Below are 24,440 nucleotides of genomic sequence, written 5' to 3'. Positions count from 1 at the left end.
ATCACGACGTCGTTTGGTGCGCCGAGACACACCCGATTCGACCCCCTCAGCCCCCAGGTAAACCATACTATACTTTTCGTGCCAGTAAACTTGGTGTGAGTCGGCGGCTGCTTTTAGAATCCTAGATCGGGTACAACGCAGGTACACGCTTTTGGGAAGGATCCTCTCCGGATGTCTTCTACCAAGTCCATGAGACTTTTAAAATGTAATCAAACAATTAAAATTATTATAACTTTTAAAATGGATTGTCAGCCCTCCACTTCCGGTCCCTCCGTGCCCTCCTGTTTTGTGTAGTCACGGTTAAATCACGTCAACATTTTATATTATTTTTTATAGATATAATAAAATTAAAATAAATAGTAATATAAAATTTTAATATAGGTTAACCATGATCATACAAACAGAAATGTACAGGAGAGTATCGAAAGTGGAGGCAGACAATCCTTGTCCGAGAGAGGATCCATTTCCCACGCATTTCCCCGTCCCTCTCTTTCTGTCTGTCCGTCAATCACATTCCACGTGGTGATGCCATGAAGTAAGAGGAGAAAGAAAACAAAGATGTGGGTCCCAAACTACGGTTGCATTACACGTGGCAGGATTCCTTAACAACGGAATCAAGGCTCTGTTTTTCGGATGGGTTTTGTCGCGTTTTCCTTTGATTCTGCGTTCTTCATTCCCAGCTGGCGAAAAAATAGGAAACAGCTTCAAACCGAATGATCACTTAAATTTCGGTCCTTGAAAGCCGGAATCCGGTTCAGTGAGCTGAGAGTTCGTCTCGGTTCTCGAATCGAGTTTTTCTTCTGAACCCAGGTGAGTTCATGCTGCTCCTCCTCGTTTAACTCACTAATTATTTACTTGTTTGAATGGTTCTACTACTAATTACGCATACTCCTTTTTGTATAAAACTCTGCACCTGTTGGACGGTTAAGTTGAGGATAATATCGGTGTTGATTATTAGTGGGTCGCTAGACCGTCCCTGGAACTTTACCAATAAATAATCTGTTGGATCATTTGTCTGATAATTGTGTCGAAAATTCATTAGTGTTTGAAAGGAAAAGAAGTTCAATTTATCGGGTGAGGTCTCTCAATGACGGAAAGCGGTTTTAGAGAAAATATTTCCAAGTTCCAAAAGCGCTTGAAGTGCTTTTACTAAGAATTGGTTTTAAAAACATTTTCTCTAAAAGCGGTTTCAGTCATTTAAAAACACTTCCCAAACAAGCCCTAAGTAGTTGCGAACGTGCGTTGGTGTTTTGTATATCTTTTACTTATCCAATGTTATAGGAATAGTTTACCTCACTGCATCAATTTTCTGTAAAAGGTAGTTGATTATTGGATACTTACCAATACCATGTCACAGGCTTCAAAAATTATGATCATGAGACCGTTTTCATGTTGTAAAATTACTGTGAAGGAGACAACGGTTAGCTGTATAATCCGTTGTCTGGGTAAGTAGTAGTTTACATAATTAAAATTATTTGAAATTTAGGTTCTGTCATTTTATAAATTAGTGTTGGATTTGTTGTCGAAGTTTCGGAGATGGTGTAGTGGCCCAGTATTTTCAATTTCATTAGGTTTCCGAGGTGGTACTTCACGTGCTTCAACGGTCTATACACTTAGTACATGCTGCAAGTAGTGTTCGTTTGTAAGAAGCTGTGCTCTGTTGGTAGCTTGTTGCAATTCGTTTTTATCCAAAAAATGAAGTCATATAGTGATGTTAAGAAAGATATAAGATCTACGGTTTTTAGTTTGGAAGTAGATGATTAGGACAGTAAGAAACTGTGCTTTTACGTTAAATCCTTTGGGTTTGTTGCTTACAATTGTTTGGAATTCGATGTGTAGTGTTTGCTTTAGACGCGTCCACCTGAGATTCCTTTCTGAAAGCTACGAGCTCTCGAAGTTTCTATAACTCAGCATCTTAAGCTTTTATAATGTACCTCATAATTTAAGACATAGAAGTCAAAATGCATTGGAATTAAGAAAAAAAAAGATGACTATTTGCAAATAATATCCTATACGATTGGCAACCGTAATACAAATGTGTGATAACCTAAAAGGATCGTACATCTTTTTGCTAGTGCAGAAGTAATCAGAATCTGCGTCCACTATCTCCTCTTTTTGGCATCACAAAATGGGAAATATGATATATGATTTTTCGTTTGATGTATGTGCTTCAATTACTGAGTCCCAAAACCCGCTTGCTGCTTCTATCGTAGATGGTGAAGCTGATTGAAGATAATTTGTTATACTACCTGATGATCTGTCTATAGTTAGAAAGCCTGTACAAGATGAAGTCTGTGAATGCTATACAGTACAGCTGAGTTAATTGTTATATGCTGTCATGGAGTACGCTGTAAGGTAATAATTCTCAGGTTATCTCTCTATCTTCTCTCCTTTGATCTATAAACCAGGTTCCATAAATGATATCTTTCTTTTTTTATCTGTTGCATAGCGAGAAAGCCTTCTCAAATGGAGATGTCTACATTGGAAATTTCAAGGGAACTCTGCCTCATGGTAACGGTAAATACACATGGTGTGATGGAACAGTATACGATGGTGATTGGGAAGAAGGGAAAATGACAGGTAAAGGGAAGCTAATTTGGACATCAGGAGCACAATATGTTGGTGATTTCTCTGGAGGTTACCTTCATGGTTATGGCATTTTTAATGGACCTGATGGTTCTTTCTACCAGGGTTCCTGGAGGATGAATATTCAGCACGGGATGGGAAAAAAACAGTATTGGAATTCAGATATCTATGAAGGATCGTGCAAGGAAGGAGTACAGGAAGGTAGTGGTAGGTATTTGTGGAGTAGTGGGAATACATATATTGGGAGTTGGAAAGGCGGGAAAATGTGTGGAAGAGGGATCATGAAATGGGAAAATGGTGATCTGTACAATGGCTCTTGGTTAAATGGGTTAAGAGATGGGTGTGGAGTTTACAAGTTTCCTGACGGAGGATATTATTTTGGAACGTGGAGTCGGGGCCTAAAGGATGGAAAAGGAACATTTTATCCAGCAGGAACTAAACATCCGTCCCTAAAGAAGTGGTGCGGCTCTGTAGGATATAGCAGTGACGGGCCAAGCTCGTTGTCTGGACATTTGCTAAATTCAACGGAAGGCAACACTAGACCAACTGTCAAGTGCAGTTTTTCAGAGAAAATGTCTATTGGTGGAATTTTAAGAAATTCGAGGCATATATCACGCAAGGCCATGTCATTAGATAAAAATTGGACCGATCGCTATCCTTCTAGAGATTTTATACGTTATGACTCCTTAAGCTCATTGTCCCAATCCTCTGAGGATATTGAACATGAGATGCGAGATAATAACACTTCAGTTTATGAGAGAGAATATGTGCAAGGGGTGTTGGTTAGAGAGAGAGAGAGGAATCATACAGAGATATCCCGGAAAAGTAAACAACGAAATAATGTTTCAGTGATGCCAAAGAGTTCATGTATTGACATGATTGGAGCCAACATAAGCTATTATCTAATGCTTAATTTGCAACTCGGTATCAGGTAAATTGCATGACCCACACCTTTGTAGTCTTAAATTTTAATACTACGATGTTCACAAAAGTGACGGTTTGATATTCAACATCTGGTTTGCATGTGTGTTCAATCTTCAATGTTTCTGATTTCATGCATATTCACCGGCACTGATCTCTCAATATTTTACCTGACGTCGGCCAGTATAAAAAAATATTGGGCAGATCTGTTTCTGCTGAAGTCATTATTTTACACGTACTAAATATTCTGCTTGAAGCTCACAGGTACACTGTTGGGAAGATCACACCAGTTCCTGTACGTGAAGTTCGACCTTCTGATTTTGCAGATCGAGCCAGAATAAGAATGTATTTCCCTAGAAAGGGTTCTCAGTTTACACCTCCACATTATTCAGTTGATTTCTATTGGAAAGATTATTGTCCGATGGTCTTCAGGTAATAGTTGTCGTATCCACGTTTTCTAACCTCTGAAAGTGAGTGACATAATGAGCATCATGCATTTGGATTGTTTGGTTTCTGATCAGTGCATATTTGTCTACATATGTCTCAATGAATGGAAAAATCTTGAGTCCGATTTGTTATCTTTCATCCAGCACAATACATGAACCATTAACCCATCGGTTTTGGAAGAATAGCACAGTACATTTCTTCACTACAAATATAGACGGATTTGTCTCATATTTACAAGAATGATCTATGAATGATGAATTGAAATATAGACGTTTCGGATCCTTGAAAAAAGTAAGTTACACAATGGGAACCGCAAAAATGTGTGTCAAAATGTTTAAATAAATACACATCTGTTGACCGCAACAGTGGTTCTCTTGGCATCTCTCTTTTTTTCAATGTTATATAACTGCCTTCTGTCCTGCTCCTATGTTTTTTCTTTACTGTCCATCACCAACACCTGACCACTTTTAAATTTATTTGAGTGAATTACATTGATTTCTAGGACTAATGAAAAACAATGAAACTTCCCACTATTTGTAACATAGCACTAGCCTCCTCCATCACAGTGGATTTCAGCAGAGCTTTTAGTACTGGTTTATGCGCATGAATAAGGTAAGTATAGGATGCTACCTACACTTAATGATTTCCTGGCCTCGGAAGTACCAATTAGCCCTTATATTCGAGCTTGCTTGCACACTTACAGAATGTAGAATAATTGTCGGGTGTTGGTTCAACCTCTAATAGGTTAAGCGTTTGGGAATAATAGTAACGAACAATTGAAGATGTTACCTATGGAGGGGGAGTTTGGGTTCCCACATGCGGGTTACTGCTTTGAAATTCAACTATTATCGGTCCATGTCCTAATAGCTAAGCTCAAGTATTTGGAAGCACTAAAAATAGACTAGCAGATAATAGCTCTATCACGAGAAGGCCTAATCAACTTATTTCCCTTTGGTAATGTGCTTGTTGTACCTGGATTTACATGGTTGGCCTCCATAATTGTGATATTTGTGGAGAATCTGCAGATATGGAACTTTAAAAATGATGCTGTTTCTGTTAAATCTGTAAATTTGATTCATTTATATTTCGACTTAATCTCTTGTTTAATTGGAGTTGTATTCAAATAAGTTCAAGTTTAATTGGAGTCATACATGTCTTAACAATATGGACAATGTATCGTTGCAAGTTTATGTTTCCGCTGTATCTGTGCAAATAAGCAATTGGATCTCTTTCTGCCTGATGAAACTTTCGCATTTCAGGAATTTAAGGGAGATGTTTAAATTAGATGCAGCAGAGTACATGATGTCCATTTGTGGTGACAATGGTTTACGAGAGATTTCTTCTCCGGGGAAAAGTGGCAGTATTTTCTATATTTCTCATGATGATAGATTTTTCATCAAGACTTTAAGAAAAACTGAACTGAAGGTTTGAACTCACGCAAACTTCTACGCTACATACACACGCACGATAACTTCTTTGTACTCAAAATTCCTGTCGTTCCAAGCCGTTTAATTACCCTTTATATTCCTTTTTCTTCGTACTCGAACAGAATGATCAATCAGCTCCATATGAGGACTTAGATTTTGCTTTTCTCAATTTTATTTTTAGCTTTATCTTCGGCAACTAACTTATCTCATCCAAGTTTGGGAAGGATGTTGAAAGGAATTATGAATCATTTTCTTTTTCCCAATTCATATGCAGGTTATGCTGAAGATGCTGCCTAGATATTATAGCCATGTAGACGAACATGAAAACACTCTCATCACAAAAATTTTTGGGCTCCATCGGATAACGTTAAAAGGTGGAAAAAAGGTATTGAGCAACTTATCACTCTACCAGATTGCAGTTCTTCATTGGATGTCGCCTCGGTTGGTGTGACTTATTCTAAATGCATTGTTTTTAGGTACGGTTTATGGTCATGGGGAATATGTTTTGCACTGAATTACGAATTCATCGCCGTTATGATTTGAAGGGTTCAACTATTGGAAGATGTACGGACAAAGATAAAATTGATGAGAATACCACATTGAAAGATCTCGATCTGAAATTTGAATTTCATATGGACAAACTGTTGCGAGGAGGACTTTTTAAGTAAGTCCTTGTGAGTTTTTATTTGTTGCGGTTTTTTTAATTTCATTTATTACGTTTTAGAAAAGGTATTAGTGATTACCTGTGAGTGATTTTCATTGCTTAAGCATCCTTCTGGAATAACTTTTTTTTTCGGTTACAATCTCTCTGGAATAACTTCATTGATCATAAGATTAATAAACTTATGCAATATAACATACTCGGTCCGAGGTCTAATTCTCCAAAACCACTTGCAATAGAATCTAACCCTTAGATATATGTCCTGCATTAGTTTCTTCTTCCAGTCCTCTGCATCCTATCTTTGGATTTTGACCTGTAAAGCTTGCCTTGAGGAAGAGCCAAGCCGGTTGGAGGGATATTTCAACCTCACCGGTAAATTTGTATCATGCATCTTGGTACATGGAAACTGTGTAGTCCCTGGAAATCAATTCTTTGCCTTGTTGATTTGTAAGTTAAAATGCTTCAAATCTCCTGTGGTTGATTAGTTTATTTACTTTCAATGTTAAGACAGGAAACGTAAAACATGTTCCAAATGCTATTAGTCAGTTCAATAAGCTTTAAGTCAATTTTAGAATTCCGATCAAAATGGATTTGATATAAGAATTCTCTTACGTTTCTGCAATTTATGTTGTTGTTTTTCATTTATAACACTACTTTTCAGTACTATATTTTGTTCTTCCGGTAACAAGCTTGATATTCTTACGAAGTCTTAACGCTATATGTAGATCTATACTCAATAATACATTGTGTGTTCACATCTCATAGATTTGCTGCTTATCGATTATGCATGTGTCCCCAAAATGAGAATGTTAATAAGAATTGGCTGAGTAAGGTCTTCCACATTTTATAATCTCTTGGAATCTTTCCTCCTCTTTGTTTTGCAGACAAATATCACTAGACTGCATGTTTCTACAATCTCAGCAAATTATCGATTATAGCCTTCTGTTGGGTCTACATTTTAGAGCTCCCGAGGATCTGAAGGGATTTTCACAACCTCCTCCTACAATGCACAACCATGAGAGTTTACCTGCTGAAGATGGTAAGCATCTCCTTCTGATTACAAATACTTTTCAAATGAACTTGTATTTGTTTTACGTATGTTCTGATTTCTTTTCTATTTGGTGATGCGAATAGTTTTCCGATTAATGATTTCTTTCCCTGGAAACAGTAAAGTCATACACTCAGAATAAATGCAGAAAAAGGACTGTAGGAAAAGAAAATCTGAGCAATTAATGACAACTCGGCAACTGGCCTAGTTCTTATTACAATTTAAAATTTGGGCAAACAGACTTTAGTATTGGTCGACATTTTGGGATTTGGAACATCCTCACGCCACTAAAGGGGTGGAACATTTATCCTTACCATGTTATTGACATCTAGGCGGCCAACTAGCGCCTATCGCATTTTAGAATCTTGATTTTCATAATTTCGAAATGGCACGCACTTGGAAGAATGAAGAAATGGGAAAGAAACATAATGAAAATGACATTGAATGGAATTCCCTCCAGCCAAGCTTTTAATACCAACTGAATTCCCTTATCTCCTCGCATTTTACGTATTTCATATTTGAACTTATATTCCAATTTGAATAGGTGTGACTTTGCAAGGGGAGCTTGTGATTCCTCCTAAAGGTCTTCTACTGGTAACCCATGAACCTGGCTCTGTCAGTACTGCACCAGGTCCTCACATCAGAGGAAGTCCGTTGAAAGCTTATTCTCTCGGTGACAAAGAAGTCGATCTCTTACTCCCTGGTACAGGAAGGTACTTCTATTGTTTGTACTTTTATACTTACTATTCGCACTTTTGCGCTCTGATATATTTTGAAGTTTGATGCCATAAGCATTCGGATCTTCTGTTACCTTGGTATGAGTGAAACGACACCCTAAAAGATTCATGATATGCGGCCTAACCTTCTAATCAACTTTCATCTGATTTGGATAGTTATGCTTATGCGAGTAACTTAGTAGCACGGTCAAGCAATGGTAATTAGATTGCTGAAAACATAGAAATTCATTGCTTGAAAACTGTTGTTGGATTCGGTGTTTCATTCATTGTTCGAGCAGCACATAGTTACTGTCAGCTGAATCTTTCTCAGGTTAAGGGTGCAATTAGGCGTAAACATGCCGGCCCAGGCCAAACGTAAGCCTGCGCAGGAAGAGGTCGATTCAACAGAAGTAGAACTCTTTGAATTCTATGACGTGGTTCTTTATATGGGGATAATCGACATACTGCAGGAATACAATGCGAAAAAGAAACTCGAGCATGCTTACAAATCGTTCAAGAATATTGACCCTCAAGGGCCTCAACGCATTTCTGCTGTCGAACCGGAGCTGTACGCTAAACGTTTCATCAATTTCTTGGAGGAAGTTTTCCCGGACCTGCCATAACGTTTTCTTACCTTCTTTTGTGTTCATAGTCACTTGCGCGATCATTTGTTTGTAAAGTTGTATATTCTAAAATTTCAATATATGAATAGCAGTATTTAGTACATAAAATCCAGAGTAAATTGCGTTTTACCTCATCAAGTTTAAGGTTAATTGCAACCGCTTACAACATCTTGAAAACATTTCAATGTCATACATTACTTATCATTTCATTTCAATATCATACATCCTTTAGAAATTTTGTTAAATTGAGTATTAAATAATGATTTGCAAATATGGGTTCATATTTGTACTGATGAGGCTGACACTTTTGCACCACGTGGAAAAATAATAAAAAAAAATTAATTATTACTTTGGAAAAAAAAAATTATTGATAAAAAAAAAAGTGTTCATCCTGTTATTCCCCTGCCATCCGAGCAACCACCTCTATCTCCACTTCTTTGTCCATCACCACCCCCATTCGAACTTTGAACAACCACAAAAACGATCTCTGCAATAAAATTATAATTTGATACCAAATTTTAAATTTACTACAATATGATAGGTAATTTTAAAAAATTAGGCTAAAGAAATGCGTATGAAAGAGTCATCTTAAACAAAAATTCTATTACCATCTATTTAGGGCTGGTTAGACATTGTTGAAATTATTTTAAAAGTGTTTTTTGTTAAATTTATGGATCCAGAATAGCAGAAGCCGTTCTACCTCTACTTCTTAAAACAATGTTTTTTTTACAGCACAGCAACCCAAACTAACTTTTATACCATCATTTGTATCATCTTTTTAATACAAATAAGATCCACATGCATTCGAGGATACTACTTCTATTAAAAAGATGCTACAATTGATGATTTAAATAGATATTAAGCATAACATTATATGTATTGTGCAAATTATTAAGATAAGACGGGAGAATTATCATCGGATAGTGAATGCTCATGGGCCTGGGTCTCATAACAAAATGAAATTTGAGCATCTCTTTTTGACCGACACCGTTGTTTCTTCGAAGATGCGAAAAACATAAAAGCATTCCTTTCCTCTTTCCCTTTTCCTCCAATTTGCAGGTCAATCGAGTCTTTCTGTTCTTAAATTCCTCTTCATCTTAGCTGCTCGATCAATGGCTGCTTCTTCTTCTTTTGGCCGTCAATGGAAACACGATGTGTTCATCAATTTCAGAGGGGAAGACACTCGTAAGGGCTTCGTCAGCCATCTTTACAGAGCTCTGCGTCATAAACCAATCAACACCTTCATCGATGCCCAAGAGCTCAGAAAGGGCGACCGCCTTTTCGAGCTCCTGACAGCGATTCGAGAGTCAAGGCTTTCGATTGTTGTTTTCTCTCAAAACTATGCTTCTTCCACTTGGTGCTTGAAAGAACTCGTGGAAATCTTGGAATGCAAGGCTACCAAGAACCAGATTGTACTCCCCATTTTCTACGAAGTTGATCCGTCTGATGTTCGTAAACTCAAGGGAAGATTCGCGGAAGCTTTTGCTCAGCACGATCACGATTCTAACGCTGAAATGGAAGAGGTTCAGAGCTGGAGATCCGCTCTTACAATTGCCACCAGTTTATCCGGCTGGGATTCGCGAAACTATGAGTAAATTCTAATTTGTTTTAGTTTCCTATTAATTTTGAGATTTTTGTAGGGTTTAGGGGTTATTGTTTTAAGTTTTTAGATTTCATTTTTCGTTTTTTTTTTTTGGGAACTAGCAGATGAAAACTTGTTATTTGGTGTTGTTCTTTATTGGTTGTTTATTTATTTATTTATTTTGAATTTGACAGGGAGGATGCAAAGCTTATTGAGGAGGAAATTGTGGAAGATGTTTTTAGAAAATTGAGGCACATCTCATCAACACCATGCAAAGATAATGACTTGGTTGAAATGGATTCTCATATTCATGAAATGCATTTACGATTACATCCTGATCCTCCTGGGGTGCAGTTGGATGATGTTCGCATTGTAGGAATATGGGGTATGGGTGGTTTAGGCAAAACAACCATCGCTAGAGCTGTTTACAACAAAATCGCTTGTCAATTTGAAGCATGTTGTTTTCTTGAAAATGTCAAGGAGGGTTTCATGAACCATGGTGAACTACATATGCAGAAAAAACTTCCATCTAGTATCTCGGGCAACAAGGTGGGGAGTTCCAACATATCGAAAAATGGTTTCCAGGTGATGTTAAAAAAACCTTGGTCACAAAAAACTTCTTCTTGTTCTTGATGATGTAGACAAATTAGCTCAAATTGAAGCCTTACTCGGAAAGGAACATTCTTTTGGCGGGGGAAGTAGAATCATTATAACAACTAGAGATGCACAATTACTAAGCAAAGCTGATGCGATATATAGCCCCAAGATTTTCAGTTGTGCTGGAGCTCTAGAACTCTTTAGGCAGTACGCCTTCAGAACAAACCAACCCACCAGAGATTATGATTATCTTTTGTGGCATGTTATACAATATGCTCAAGGTCTGCCTTTAGCACTCAAAGTTTTGGGAGCTTTTCTTGATAACAAAACTGTACGCGAGTGGGAAGATGTGTTAGAAAAAATAAGGAAAATCCCACATAGGGAAATTCATGATGTGCTGAAAACAAGCTTCGATGGACTAGATGACGCAGAGAAGGACATCTTTCTAGATATTGCATGTTTCTTTAAAGGAATGCAAAAAGACTATGCAATTGAAATTCTGGACGGTTGTGGTTTCTATCCTCATACTGGTATAAGAGTTCTAATTGATCGAGCTCTCATAGCTGTCTCACAGAGGGGGGAACTGGAGATGCATGATTCACCTCACCTTGATTTGCACAGGGTACAGAAGCAGTTGAAAGCATAATCCTGGATTTGTCGGACTCATATGAGGTATGCTTAAATGCTGAAGCTTTTGATAGTATGACTCAACTAAGACTTCTCAGGATCGGTCGTTCTGTACGGCACTTAGAGTTTCTTCCTCATGAGTTGAGGAGTTGTCATTTTTACGGCAAACACCACCTGATTGGGCACTTAAAGTTTCTTTCTCGTGAGTTGAGGTGTCTCTCTTGGCCTGGATCCCCCCTTAAGTCTTTGCCATCCAACTTTCAATTCAAAAATCTTGTTGACCTTGACATGCAATATGGTTGCATTGAACGACTTTGGGAAGGCACGCAGGTACCGACAATCACCATTTACATGTATATGTTTCTTTTAAATGTTTGGGTTCTGATCGAGATGTCTTATTAAGTAATGCATGTTTTCATGAATGTTTTAACAGACGCTAGGAAAGTTGAAATTCATCAATTTAAGATATTGTGAATACCTTAAGGAAACCCCTGACTTCACAAAGGTGCCAAATCTTGAGAGGCTAATTTTTGCAGGTTGTATAAGTTTGGTTGAGGTTCACCCATCTATTTCGACTCTTACAAACCTTGTTTTATTGGATCTGACTGGGTGCAACAATCTTATGATTCTAGCCAGCAGCATTCGTATGCAATCTCTTGAAACCCTTGATCTTTCTGGGTGCTCAAGTCTTAAGATGTTTCCAGAGATTTTAGAAGTTATGGAGGAACTACCAGAGCTTAATTTATCCAGGTCAAAAATTAAAGAACTGCCCTCGTCAATTAATAATCTCACGGGGTTGAGATATTTGAAACTAAAAGATTGCAAGGAACTCAAGAGCCTTCCAAGCATTTGTTTGAGATCTCTCAAAACCCTTGATCTTTTTGGCTGCTCGAGTCTTAAGATGTTTCTAGAGATTTTAGAAGTTATGGAGGAACTACTAGAGCTTAATTTATCCGGGTCAAAAATTAAAGAACTGCCCTCGTCAATTAATAATCTCACGGGGTTGAGATATTTGAAACTAAAAGATTGCAAGGAACTCAAGTGCCTTCCAAGCATTCGTATGAGATCTCTCAAAACCCTTGATCTTTTTGGTTGCTCGAGTCTTTTGAGATATTTCCAGAGATTTTAGAAGTTATGGAGGAACTACTACAGCTTAATTTATCCGGATCAAAAATTTAAAAACTGTCATCGTCAATTAATTATCTCACGGGATTGAGATATTTGATCGTAAAAGATTGCAAGGAACTCAAGAGTCTTCCAAGCATCAATCCTATGAGATCTCTCAAAACCCTTGATCTTTCTGGCTGCTCGGGTCTTGAGATGTTTCCAGAGATTTTAGAAGTTATGTAGGAATTACAAAAGCTTAATTTATCCGGATCAAAACTTAAAGAACTGTCGTTGTCAATTAATAATCTCATGGGGTTGAGATATTTGAAACTAAAAGATTGCAAGGAACTCAAGAGTCTTCCAAGCGTCATTCATATGAGATCTCTCATAATCCTTGATCTTTCTGGCTGCTCAAGTCTTGAGATGTTTCCAGAGATTTTAGAAGTTATGGAGGAATTACAAGAGCTTAATTTATCTGGATCAAAACTTAAAGAACTGCCCTCGTCAATTAATAATCTCACGGGGTTGAGATATTTGAAACTAAAAGATTGCAAGGAACTCAAGAGTCTTGCAAGTGTCATTCATATGAGATCTCTCAAAACCCTCAATCTTTCTGGTCTTAGCTACTCGAGTCTTGAGATGTTTCCAAAGGTTTTAGAAGTTATGGAGGAACGACATGAGCTTAATTTATCTGGATCAAAACTTAAAGAACTGCCATTGTCAATTAATAATCTCATGGGGTTGAGATATTTTAAACTGAAAGATTGCAAAGAACTCAGGAGTCTTTCAAGCGTCATTCATATGAGATCTCTCATAACCCTTGATCTTTCTGGCTGCTCGAGTCTTGAGATGTTTCCAGATAGTTTAGAAGTTATGGAGGAACTACTAGAGCTTAATTTATCCGGGTCAAAAATTAAAGAACTGCCCTCATCAATTAATAATCTCAGGGAATTGAGATATTTGAACCTAAAAAATTGCAAGGAACTCAAGAGTCTTCCAACTAGCATTTGTCAACTTAAATCCCTAAATTATCTCCATCTTTCTGGTTGTACAAAATTTGAGGTGTTTCCAAGCATTGAAGAAAATATGGAAGAATTAACAGAGCTGCATTTGGATGGAACATCTATCAGAGAGCTTCCCCCTTCGATTGAACGGCTTCAGCGGCTTGTATCATTAAATCTGCGAAACTGCGAAAGCCTTGTACATCTTCCCGACACTTTCTGTAATTGGGCGTGCCTTTCAGCTCTCAATCTCAATGGGTGCACAAATCTTTCTCAATTTAGTCAACTCTGAAATTTTGACTCATGTACTACCCTCCAAAACATCATCGGCATCCACTACAGAGCTCCGTCTTGGCCAGGGCTCCTCTCTGTGTTGCCGGATTCTTTGAAATCCCATCTCGAAAAGGTGGAATTTTCTTCAATTTTAGATCTCATCCAGGGCACTTTTAGAAAAACCTCTACATGCGTGATTGAACCATATCATAACTTTTAAAATTTAATTAACTATCGATAAAAGTAGGTCATAAGTTCTTTAATATTAAAGAATATAAACGGATTTCAATCATTTTCCAATTCCGAGACAAAATATAAAATTTTCTATGTGCTCAAAACATAAGCTGGTATTTCATATTATGACATGTGATGTACCGACTCGTGCTTCGAGCACTGACAAATCTCTCCCCACTTAGAATTGAGGAGGAAAGTGGCCAAATCTGTAAAAACCAGAGACTCTACAGGTATGCAATCAACTGCCGAGTGGCGACCGTCTAAATCAAATAATTAATTGTGTGTTGAGGTGCTTAAGAACATAGGGGAATACATTTGGATGAAACCATGAAGGGGGAATGGAATCGCTCACGTTCGAAAACAAAAACCCCACAAACAACATTGCAACTGGTTGCCAGATAAGCCTAGCGGAGCTCCGAGCAATCTAAATTAGTGTGTCCACCCGAGTATTCGTAGAAACCGACCCAGCACATTGCGGAATAAGGTGCCCAAAAGGAAGAGAAGGGATCCATCTATCCAACCAAAGTCAGACGTTACTTCAGTTCATAATTTGCCAATGGCCCCCTGAAGTAGTATATATTGTTGGAAATTTGAGTAGAAATTTCCTTGTCCCACATTGGCCATTTCCAAAAGATTTTATCACTTTATAAGGCTTTGTCCTTTAAAAAAAGTTATTGGAGTAATAAGCCTGGAAACTAAAATTGGGCTCACCCTTAGGGTTGGGCTTTGGGGTGTATTAATTATTTGGTAATTAATATATAATTAATTATTTTTCGGATTTACTTAATTATTTTTTAATTAAATTCGAATTTAATTAATTATTTTTTTTTTATGAAAAGACTCATCCTTTCAGATGAAGTCTGAGAGTTCTTTCTGAACATAGAGCAAAGCACCCCTCTGAAGAGATGTCTCCCAACAGTCACACCCCATTCTCATACCTGTTGCAAACAAACATCCATCTGCTATATATACATCCATCTGCATAGCATTTAAAACACAGAAAATAATCAACTTCATCTTCTACATTCCTAAACCTTCTTAATGAGAGAACCACACTAAATTCGCCATAAGTTAAATTTTCCGGTGCTGGAATTTTAACTTGATCATTGAATCCTGGTGAAGCAGACGTCCGTAGAACTACAAGCACAGAGTAGGGACGAAATTTCTGTTTCAAGGACATTGCGGTACGCAAGCCTCGATCTTCAAGTTGTCTGTTTTATAATTCATATTCTAGTTTATATTCTGTTAGTTTCTATTGCATTTATTATTTATTAGCATATATAAATTATCACAGATTGTTGACTTATATCCAGCATATATCTCCCAACCAATAGACTCGCCCATGCTTCTTCCTCCTCTTGTTTCTTCCTTCGCAACACCTCTTCTTTTTGTCTCTGGAGTTCTTCCACCAAGTAGCCCTTATATCCGAGCTTGCTTGCAGACTTCCAGAATATAGAATAATGTCGGGTGTTGGTGTAACGACCCCTCCCCAAAGGAAACAACTTCGCTGCTGATGGTCTATCACACGCGGATACGTATTCAAATTTTAATTAAAAAAATCAAAATTTGGACATGAGTTCGCGTGTGAGTGGTTATCAGCAGGATGTTTCAGCAGCGAAGTCTTGTTCTGTCCCCAAATGGTATGATTTTCGTTCCGAAAGGTAATTTACAAAATCACTATTTTAGATATTTATATTATTTTGTTATTTCGGGTGGGATTTTGTGCGGCCGTGGGACTCACGCCCTTCTTCCCGTGTCCTCCTCCCCTCATGCGCTGAGAAATTTTTGATTGTTTTCGTATAAATTGTGAAAAATTTACATTAACTTTTTAATATACATATTTTACTATTTATACAATGATACGTGACATCCGTGCACTAATCACGTTAAAAAATTTCTCTAATACTCTCATACGGTAACTTTGTATCCTTTATCTTATCTGCACCGAAGGCCACAGACCACCACCATGATGCCATCCTAAACCTCCGTTTAAATCGTACCTCTAAACCCTCAAATTAAGCTTATACGCAGCCTGGGAAATCGAATGGTGGGTTGCATGTCCAGTTTGATGACGGAATGGAGCTGAACAAGGAGCTTCATAGTTCTCACCGAATTCAGGGAGGAGCTCAGACTTCCAATCTCTGTTTCGGCTCGAGATTTCCCCTATAATGTCACAGGTATCATCCTCAAGCCCTGCATGTTCGAATCGACTTGGAATCCAAGGTCTAAAACCCCTGTAATTTTCTGTTCTTCAACTGTAGCATCTGAGGTAATGTCTTCTAGCATCTCGGATTAAATCTGGGTCTCTGATCTCTGTGATTATTTGTTCTTCACCCCAGCTTCTGGCGTGGAGCTCCGGCGAGGAACCCGTCGAACTTGGGGTCCCATGAGCTCGAATTGGTCACGTTCGAAACTCAGGTAGCTTAACCCATACTCTGCATGTTAATTTCAAGTTAAATTCGAAGGACTGGAGCTAATGCATGTTCTGTATTTTCTGCCCGGAAACCAACGAAGCATCACCGGTGCCGTTGCAACTAATGAAAGACCAATTCATTCCTAATCGACGACTGGGTAAATCTCTGAACCTCTGTGTGAAGTTTTAGCTGGGATTAAATGAAAATTTGGGAGAATTTCACCTCTGGGGTGGTCTTTGTTATTATTTCCAGAAACTGGTGAAGTATACCGAAGTAAACTCGACGACCCCGAGTTCCGTTCACCCAGGATTGCTCGAAGTTATTTATTAGGTGAAGTCTATAATTTTATTTGAATCATCTTGGACTGGAAATCTTGATAATCACCTGTGCATGCATATGTCTTTTCCATTTCCAGAAACTGGCAAGGAAAATCCTGCGAATTCATGTTGAATCTGAAGTGGATTCAACCTTCCAACTCCTTGAATTCGACTATAGGTAAATTCTAAACCTTTTTGCTGAGCTATAGGTTGCGTTTTGGAATTAATTTACATGGGAATGGAACTGATATGAAGTCTGTATAAAGTTATGGGAAATCTGCGATGTCAGGCGAACTTCGACGACCAGGGCAGGTATCGTTAGAGATAATGGTCTCTAACGGCATCAGGTGCAATATAAGGGATACAAACCTGGACTATGCACCTATTATGGATTATGCTCGCGTTAGCGGTGAGTGGACCCCTTCTGGACCCCTTCTCAAATTGAATATTTTATAACCATTAGTCTAACATGCATTTCATATTTCATGATTTGAACATGTCTTATATTATGCTTTATGGATTTCTAAGTTTATGGTTTCCGGAAGTTATGCTTCATTTAAATTGCTTTACGAAATATTTATGAATATCGAATTTACATTTTTCTAAAGGTTATGAATTATTACGGATTTATGAATATGATTTATATTGGTTTAAGAATTGATACTTTGAGCATTTGAGCTCTGATGATTGGATATGGAAAATGTGATTTATGTTTTATATGCTTATCTAGCGGGTTATCATACAACACATACACACAACATGGGTATGTAGACGTTTATGGACATAGGACACAGTTGCTTATCCAGTGTCGGACAGCTTCACTAGCCACGGCTATTGTCGGTGTCTTATGTATATTTTCTTCTTTGGCGTAATCCAGAGTCGTACAGCTTCACCTTCGAGTGATGGGGCCTACCATGTTTCTTTCACTGGCGTAACCAGTGTCGTACAGCTTCATCTTTGGTGATGGACAGGTATTGCCTCCAAACGATTATGATACCCCTAGTTGAGTATATAATTGAGGTGATTTACATATGTTTTACGGATTTGCCTTTGGGGGGCTACACTACCATTGATTTGAGTTATGAGATTTTTGGGTTTTGCCTTCGAGCGTTTCGATACCATATTTAGAGAAGATTTCATTGCTACGAAATTACGAATATATATATGTATGTATATGTGTGTGTGTGTGTGTGTGTGTTTTCAAAACAGGGGGTTATTATGTTCAGAAAGGAATTGGCTTTCATATTATTCGTATTAGTATAAATTATGGTCCACTCACCCTTTAGTTTTTGCGCCCCCTCAGGAGTTAGAAGCGTGGCACATGATCCCGGCGTCAAGTCAATTCCGCATAGGTATATTCCAGTATTCTGTATGTAGGACCCATTCCCTGTTCTAATAATTTTTTCTTATTATTCCTAATCAGTTGTATGCTCTAAACATGATTCGGTATTGGTGTATTTCTTCGTAATGACATATTTTATTTGTGTGCATATTTAAAATGGCTTCATCACTCTCGGGTGACGGCCAGCACGTGCCTATCATGATATTTGAAGATATCGGGATCGGGGCCTGTGAGTGTTAAAACCAAGAAAAACGTAGGAGTTTCTGCAATGCAACACTAGAAAGCTTTCAGAAATCAGAGAGAATTCTTATTTTTGTGAAAACAACCATCACGGCTATTAAATAGCCTTACACTTGAACTGAAAGGAAATAACAACTACCCACGATTTTACAGTTCCTATAATCGTGGTAAAGACTACGTCAAAACAGAAAATGCATACTTGTCCCTCAAGAATAGGGATTATTGAATAACAACCCTTAAAACTAGGAACCCTAGCTATACCGGGAACCCTAGCAGTAACGAAAAACCCTAACAACTTTAACATCCTCCCTTAAATTGAATATTCAATCATTCAGTTTACTTCTGAAAACTTGCATACGCCCAGTAAGCCTCGCAACTTCAAGAAAACATCACCCTTCAACGGTTTTGTGAAAATATCTGCAATTTGTTCTTGAGTTGAACACTGCACTAGCTCCAGAACTCCATCTTTGACTAAGTCTCGAAGAAGATGAAACCTTACATCAATATGCTTGCTGCGACCATGCATCACAGGATTCCTTGAAAGTTTGATTGTCGAAACATTATCACAATACACCAGGGTTGGAGCATATTGCTCCTGATTGAGACTCTTCAAAATCCTTTTTAACCATACGGCTTGACAAGCACTCGAAATTGCTGCTATGAACTCTGCTTCAGTGGTGGATAAAGTGACAACCGGCTGTTTCTTTGAGGACCAAGAAATAGCCCCTGAGCTTATTATAAACACATAACCTGAGGTGCTCTTCCTATCATCTTGATCACCTGCATAATCGCTATCCGTATATCCAGTAAGCCCCTCAGTTCCTCCATTTTTGTAGAATATCCCCAAATCAACAGTTCCTTTCACATACCTTAGAGCTCTTTTTACTGCCTGCAAATGAGACTCGTTTGGATGCTCCATGTATCGACTTATCAAACTAACAGTGAACATCAGATCAGGTCGTGTGGCTGTCAGATACATGAGGCTCCCCACCATTTGCTTGTAGGCAGTGCTATCCACTTCAACCCCTTCTTCATCCTTCGTGAGTTTAAAACCAGGAACCATAGGATTTATCACTGGGTTACGCTGATCCATGTTGAATCTTTCTAAGACCTCTTGAGCATACTTTCGTTGACTGATAAAGATCCCACCAGAACTTTGTAACACTTCAATACCAAGAAAGTATCTTATTTTTCCAAGATCAGTCATGTCGAATTCAACCATCATCGATTCTTTAAATTGTTCAAACATTGCATCATCATTGCCAGTAAATATGAGATCATCAACATAGAGACATACTATTAAGATCTTACCTCCTTCTGCTGACTTTGTGAACAAGGTATGCTCATAAGGGCACTTGTTGAATCCTTCCTTGATGAAATATGACTCGATACGACTATACCAGGCGTGAGGGGCCTGTTTAAGTCCATATCAAGCCTTCTTGAGTCGATATACCTTTGACTCTTGGCCCTTCTGTTCATATCCCGGTGGCTGATCAACAGACACCTCTTCATCAATCTCCCCATGCAGAAATGCAGATTTTACATCAAGCTGGTTGATCACCCAATTCCTTTGTGCAGCAAGTGAGATGACAATTCGAACGGTGTCTAGGCGAGCTACTGGTGCAAACACCTCTGCATAGTCGATTCCATACTGTTGACAGTAACCTTTAGCAACTAAACGGGCTTTGTACTTGTCCACTTCGCCATTCTCATTCAGCTTTGTCTTAAACACCCACTTCACCCCAATGGTTTTCCCTCCTGGTGGTAGCTCCATCAATTCCCATGTATTGTTTTTCTCTATGGCCTGTATTTCTTGATCCATAGCACGCCTCCATTTTTCAGACTTCACGGCATCTTCAAAGGTTGTGGGATCCTGTTTAATACACAATGCCAAATGAGCCATGCTTGCATCCTCCTCATCAGATAGGCCTTGACCCGTCTCATAATCTCTCATCCACATTGGTGGTCTCCAAGTTCGTCCCATGTGTGGTGATATCTCATCACTCTGAATGTCTCTTTCAATTAATGAGTCACTTGGGTCTGTCTCGGATTCAGTCTCTCCCTCGACTTCATCTTCATTAGACTCGAGGTCGATCTCCTCCCTTGATGTGTTATTCTCTTCATCAATGTCCCACTCGAGTTCTGCTACTATGACTTCCTTGTGCCTGTCTCCCCAACTCCACTGTTGATCCTCTTCAAACACAACATCTCGACTAATAATTATTTTCTGTGAAACAGGTTCAAACAGTCGATATGCTTTAGATTCTTCAGTTACCCCAAGCAATATGCACTTACAACTTTTGGCATCGAGCTTCACCCTTTTGTTGTCAGGTACATGGACATGTGCAATGCAACCAAAAATCCTGAAATGATCCATAGACGGTTTGTGTCCATTCCAAGCCTCTTCCGGTGTTTTGTTCTTCACAGCAAGAGTAGGACATCGATTCAACACATGCACAGTCCAATTCACTGCTTCAGGCCAGAAAGTTTTAGGGATTTGTTTTGCTGACAGCATGCTTCGCACCATGTTCATGATGGTACGATTCTTTCTTTCTGCAACCCCGTTCTGTTGGGGGGTATAAGCTGCAGTTAGTTGCCTGTGAATTCCATTCTCAAGGCAGAAATTTGCAAACTCATGCGAGGTGAACTCTCCTCCTCGATCTGTTCTCAAACTTCTTATAAATACCCTAGTCTCTTTTTCAACTCGTGCCTTGTAGGATTTGAATGCGCCAAAAGCTTCTGACTTCTCTATCAAAAAATATACCCATGTTTTTATGCTGAAATCATCAATAAAAGTAATTAGATACCTCTTATTGCTGTTCGAAGTAGGATTAATTGGTCCGCATATGTCTGCATGCACCAGCTGGAGAATCTCGGAGGCTCTCCCTAAGCTTTCTTTGGGAAATGGATCTCGATGTTGTCTTCCTACCAAACAATCTTCACACACCCTTTGAGAGGCTGTGAATTGAGGCAATCCTTTCACATTTTCTTCTGTTGAAGTACTTTAAGCCCATTCCAACTGAGATGTCTAAAGCGACGGTGCCATAGATTTGCTTGATCTGTAATGAGAGAGGAAAAACACTTTTGTTCCTTTGGAGAGCAACGAGCCAACACTGTAAACATTCTATTGTGACTCATCGTGGTCTCCATAATTAGTCCTCTTTCAGAGTGAAAGATCTTGCATTTTCCAGCCTGAATTAGCACTGTAAGCCCCTTTTCTTGCAACTGACCGATGCTCAACAAATTGTTTTTCAAATCAGGCACGTAGAAAACACCTGTGATAACATGTATGATACCGTTCACCTCCATTCGCACACTTCCCTTGCCTTGCACAGTTGAACTCGAATCATTTCCCAACCTGACTGATTACCTGAAGCTGTTATCAAGCTCACAAAACATGTCCTTCTTGCCACACATATGGTTGCTGCATCAAGAGTCCAGAAACCATAAGTGCTCCATTGTTGCCTCCTTGATATCCACCAGTGCCATTAGTAGCATCTCTTCCTTTGTCTCCACATAGTTTGCTTTCTGTTCCTTAGGTTTCTTAGGACACTCCCACTGAAAATGCCCTAATTCATGACAATTATAGCATTCTAGGGTTGACTTGTCAAACCCTCTACCCTGTCCTCTTCCTCTTCCTCGAGAAGTTCCTCGACCTCGTCCTCCTTGTTGGACTCCATGAGTGACTTGGAGAGCTTGTTCATCCATCACATGTCGACTTATCCTTTGCTCATGGACCAAAAGACTGCTTTGAAGCTCATCAATAGATAAGGTATCCAGATCGTTGGATTCTTCAATGGAGCAAACTACATAATCATATTTCGGGGTCATGGACCTCAAAATTTTCTCTATAATTACCACATCATTCATCTTCTCCCCATGAATTCTCATCCTGTTTGCTATGGCAAGTGTTCTCCCAAAATAATCATTGACTGTTTCTCCATTCTTCATGTGCAGCACCTCGAATTCCTTGCGAAGAGCCTGCAATTGAGCACATTTTACACGTGCAGTTCCCTGATACTTTTGTTTCAAAGAGTCCCATATATCCTTCGCATTTTCCTTCTTCAGGATGGTCTCCAATATTGACCGATCTATGGCTTGGAACAAATAGTTCTTAGCCTTCAAGTCCTTCAGCTTCAAATCATCCAGAGTCATCTTTTGTACTTCACTGGATTCCGATCCTCCTGCTGCAGCAGTGATCCCAAACTCCACCAAGTTCCAATACTCTTTGGAACGAAGAAAGTTTTCCATCAGCATACTCCAATGGTCGTAGTGTCCATCGAACCTTGGAATGGTTGGTTGCACAAAACTGTTCTTAGACGCCATGTCTTGTTTCTTCACTCTAGCACCTAGGTTGCAAACTTTTGATCAGGCCCCGTAGCGGGGCTCTGATACCAGATGTTAGAACCAAGAAAAACGTAGGAGTTTCTGCAATGCAACACTGAAAGCTTTCAGAAATCAGAGAGAATTCTTATTTTTGTGAAAACAACCATCATGGCTATTAAATAGCCTTACAGTTGAACTGAAAGGAAATAACAACTGCCCACGATTTTACAGTTCCTATAATCGTGGTAAAGACTATGTCAAAACAGAAAATGCATACTTGTCCCTCAAGAATAGGGATTATTGAATAACAACCCTTAAAACTAGGAACCCTAGCTATACAGGGAACCCTAGCAGTAACGAAAAACCCTAACAACTTTAACAGTCAGTTGGTTCAAGCTCTAATAGTTTAAGCGTTTGGGAATAATAGTAATGCACAGTTGAAGATGTTACCGATGGAGGGGGAGTTTGGGTTCCCATATGCAGGTTACTGTTTTGAAAATAAACTATTATTGGTCCTTGTCCTAATAGCTAAACTCAAGCATTTGGAAGCACTAAAAATAAACTAGCAGATAATAGCTTCATCACAAGAAGACCTAATCAACTTATTTCCTTTAGGTAATGTGCTTGTTGTACCTGCATTTTACATGGTTGGCCTCCGTAATTGCGATATTTATGGAGAATCTGCAGATATAGAACTTTAAAAATGACACTGTTTCTGTTAAATCTGTAAATTTGATTCATTTATATTAAAACTTAATTTCTTGTTTAATTGGAGTCATATTCAATTATGTTCAAGTTTAATTGGAGTCATACATGTCTTAACCATATGGACATTGTATCGTTGCAAGTTTATGTTTCCGCTGTATCTGCGCAAATAAGCAATTGGATCTCTTTCTGCCTGATGAAACTTTCGCATTTCAGGAATTTAAGGGAGACGTTTAACTTAGATGCAGCAGAGTACATGATGTCCATTTGTGGTGACGATGGTTTACGAGAGAATTCTTCTCCTGGGAAAGTGGCAATATTTTCTATATTTATCATGATGATAGATTTTTCATCAAGACTTTAAGAAAAACTGAACTGAAGGTTTGAACTCATGCAAACTTCTATGCTATATACACACGCACGATAACTTCTTTGTACTCAAAATTCCTGTCATGCCAAGCCGTTTAATTACCCTTGATATTCCTTTTGCTTCTTACTCGAACAAAAAGATCAATCAGCTCCATATGAGGACTTAGATTTTGCTTTTCTCTGTTTATTTTATTTTTAGCTTTATCTTCGGCAACTAACTTATCTCGTCCAAGTTTGGGAAGGATGGTGAAAGGAATTATGAATCATTTTCTTTTTCCCAATTCATATGCAGGTTATGCTGAAGATGCTGCCTAGATATTATAGCCATGTAGACGAACATGAAAACACTCTCGTCACAAAATTTTTTGGGCTCCATCGGATAACGTTAAAGGTGGAAAAAAGGTATTGAGCTACTTATCACTCTCCCAGATTGCAGTTCTGCATTGGATGTCGCCTCGGTTGGTGTGATTTATTCTAAATGCATTGTTTTTAGGTACGGTTTATGGTAATGGGGAATATGTTTTGCACTGAATTACGAATTCATAGCCGTTATGATTTGAAGGGTTCAACTATTGGAAGATGTACAGACAGATAAAATTGATGAGAATACCACATTGAAAGATCTCGATCTGACATTTGAATTTCATATGGACAAACTGTTGCGAGAAGCACTTTTTAAGCAAGTCCTTGTGAGTTTTTATTTGTTGTGGTTTTTTGAATTTCATATATTACCTGTGAGTGATTTTCATTGCTTAAGCATCCTTGTGGGAGTAACTTCATTGATCATAAGATTAATAAACTTATGCAATATAGCATACTCGGTCCGATGTCTAATTCTTCAAAACCACTTGCAAGAGAATCTAATCCTTAGATATAT

The 24,440-nt window shown here is 38.5% G+C and overlaps 1 protein-coding gene, 1 long non-coding RNA gene and 1 pseudogene across 8 annotated transcripts; all 3 read left to right on the top strand.

Annotated features, from left to right (window-relative positions):
- The first annotated feature begins 641 nt into the window (after window positions 1-641).
- LOC126632058 (phosphatidylinositol 4-phosphate 5-kinase 8-like) lies at window positions 642-8,606 on the top strand. 3 transcript variants are annotated; one of them, XM_050302278.1, is made up of 10 exons: window positions 642-810; window positions 2,214-2,355; window positions 2,450-3,517; window positions 3,772-3,939; window positions 5,214-5,379; window positions 5,656-5,766; window positions 5,858-6,045; window positions 6,927-7,081; window positions 7,635-7,803; window positions 7,984-8,106. In XM_050302278.1, exons 2-10 carry the CDS (start codon window positions 2,339-2,341, stop codon window positions 8,030-8,032), a joined length of 2,091 nt encoding a protein of 696 aa, XP_050158235.1. In that variant the 5' UTR covers window positions 642-810; window positions 2,214-2,338; the 3' UTR covers window positions 8,033-8,106. The 3 variants fall into 3 exon arrangements, with proteins under 3 accessions (XP_050158235.1, XP_050158236.1, XP_050158234.1); XM_050302277.1 differs by lacking the exon at window positions 7,984-8,106 and adding an exon at window positions 8,138-8,606 and having other exon boundaries at window positions 644-810; XM_050302279.1 differs by lacking the exons at window positions 7,635-7,803; window positions 7,984-8,106 and adding an exon at window positions 7,211-7,557.
- A 783-nt stretch (window positions 8,607-9,389) lies between these two features.
- The window catches only part of LOC126632057 (disease resistance protein RPV1-like), a 28,772-nt pseudogene continuing 13,721 nt past the window's right edge, over window positions 9,390-24,440 (top strand).
- On the top strand, window positions 15,743-23,510 carry LOC126632073 (uncharacterized). 5 transcript variants are annotated; one of them, XR_007626564.1, is made up of 9 exons: window positions 15,743-16,027; window positions 16,112-16,268; window positions 16,365-16,421; window positions 16,517-16,594; window positions 16,680-16,759; window positions 16,871-16,990; window positions 17,459-17,552; window positions 17,885-17,933; window positions 23,411-23,510. It is a non-coding gene; the product is annotated as an uncharacterized LOC126632073 (long non-coding RNA). The 5 variants fall into 5 exon arrangements; XR_007626560.1 differs by having other exon boundaries at window positions 15,745-16,027; window positions 16,190-16,268; XR_007626561.1 differs by having other exon boundaries at window positions 15,745-16,027; window positions 16,190-16,268; window positions 16,848-16,990.

Source organism: Malus sylvestris, chromosome 8 (genome assembly GCF_916048215.2).
Source record: "Malus sylvestris chromosome 8, drMalSylv7.2, whole genome shotgun sequence".
NCBI lineage: Eukaryota > Viridiplantae > Streptophyta > Magnoliopsida > Rosales > Rosaceae > Malus > Malus sylvestris.
This window is presented reverse-complemented; position numbering and strand designations above follow the sequence as displayed.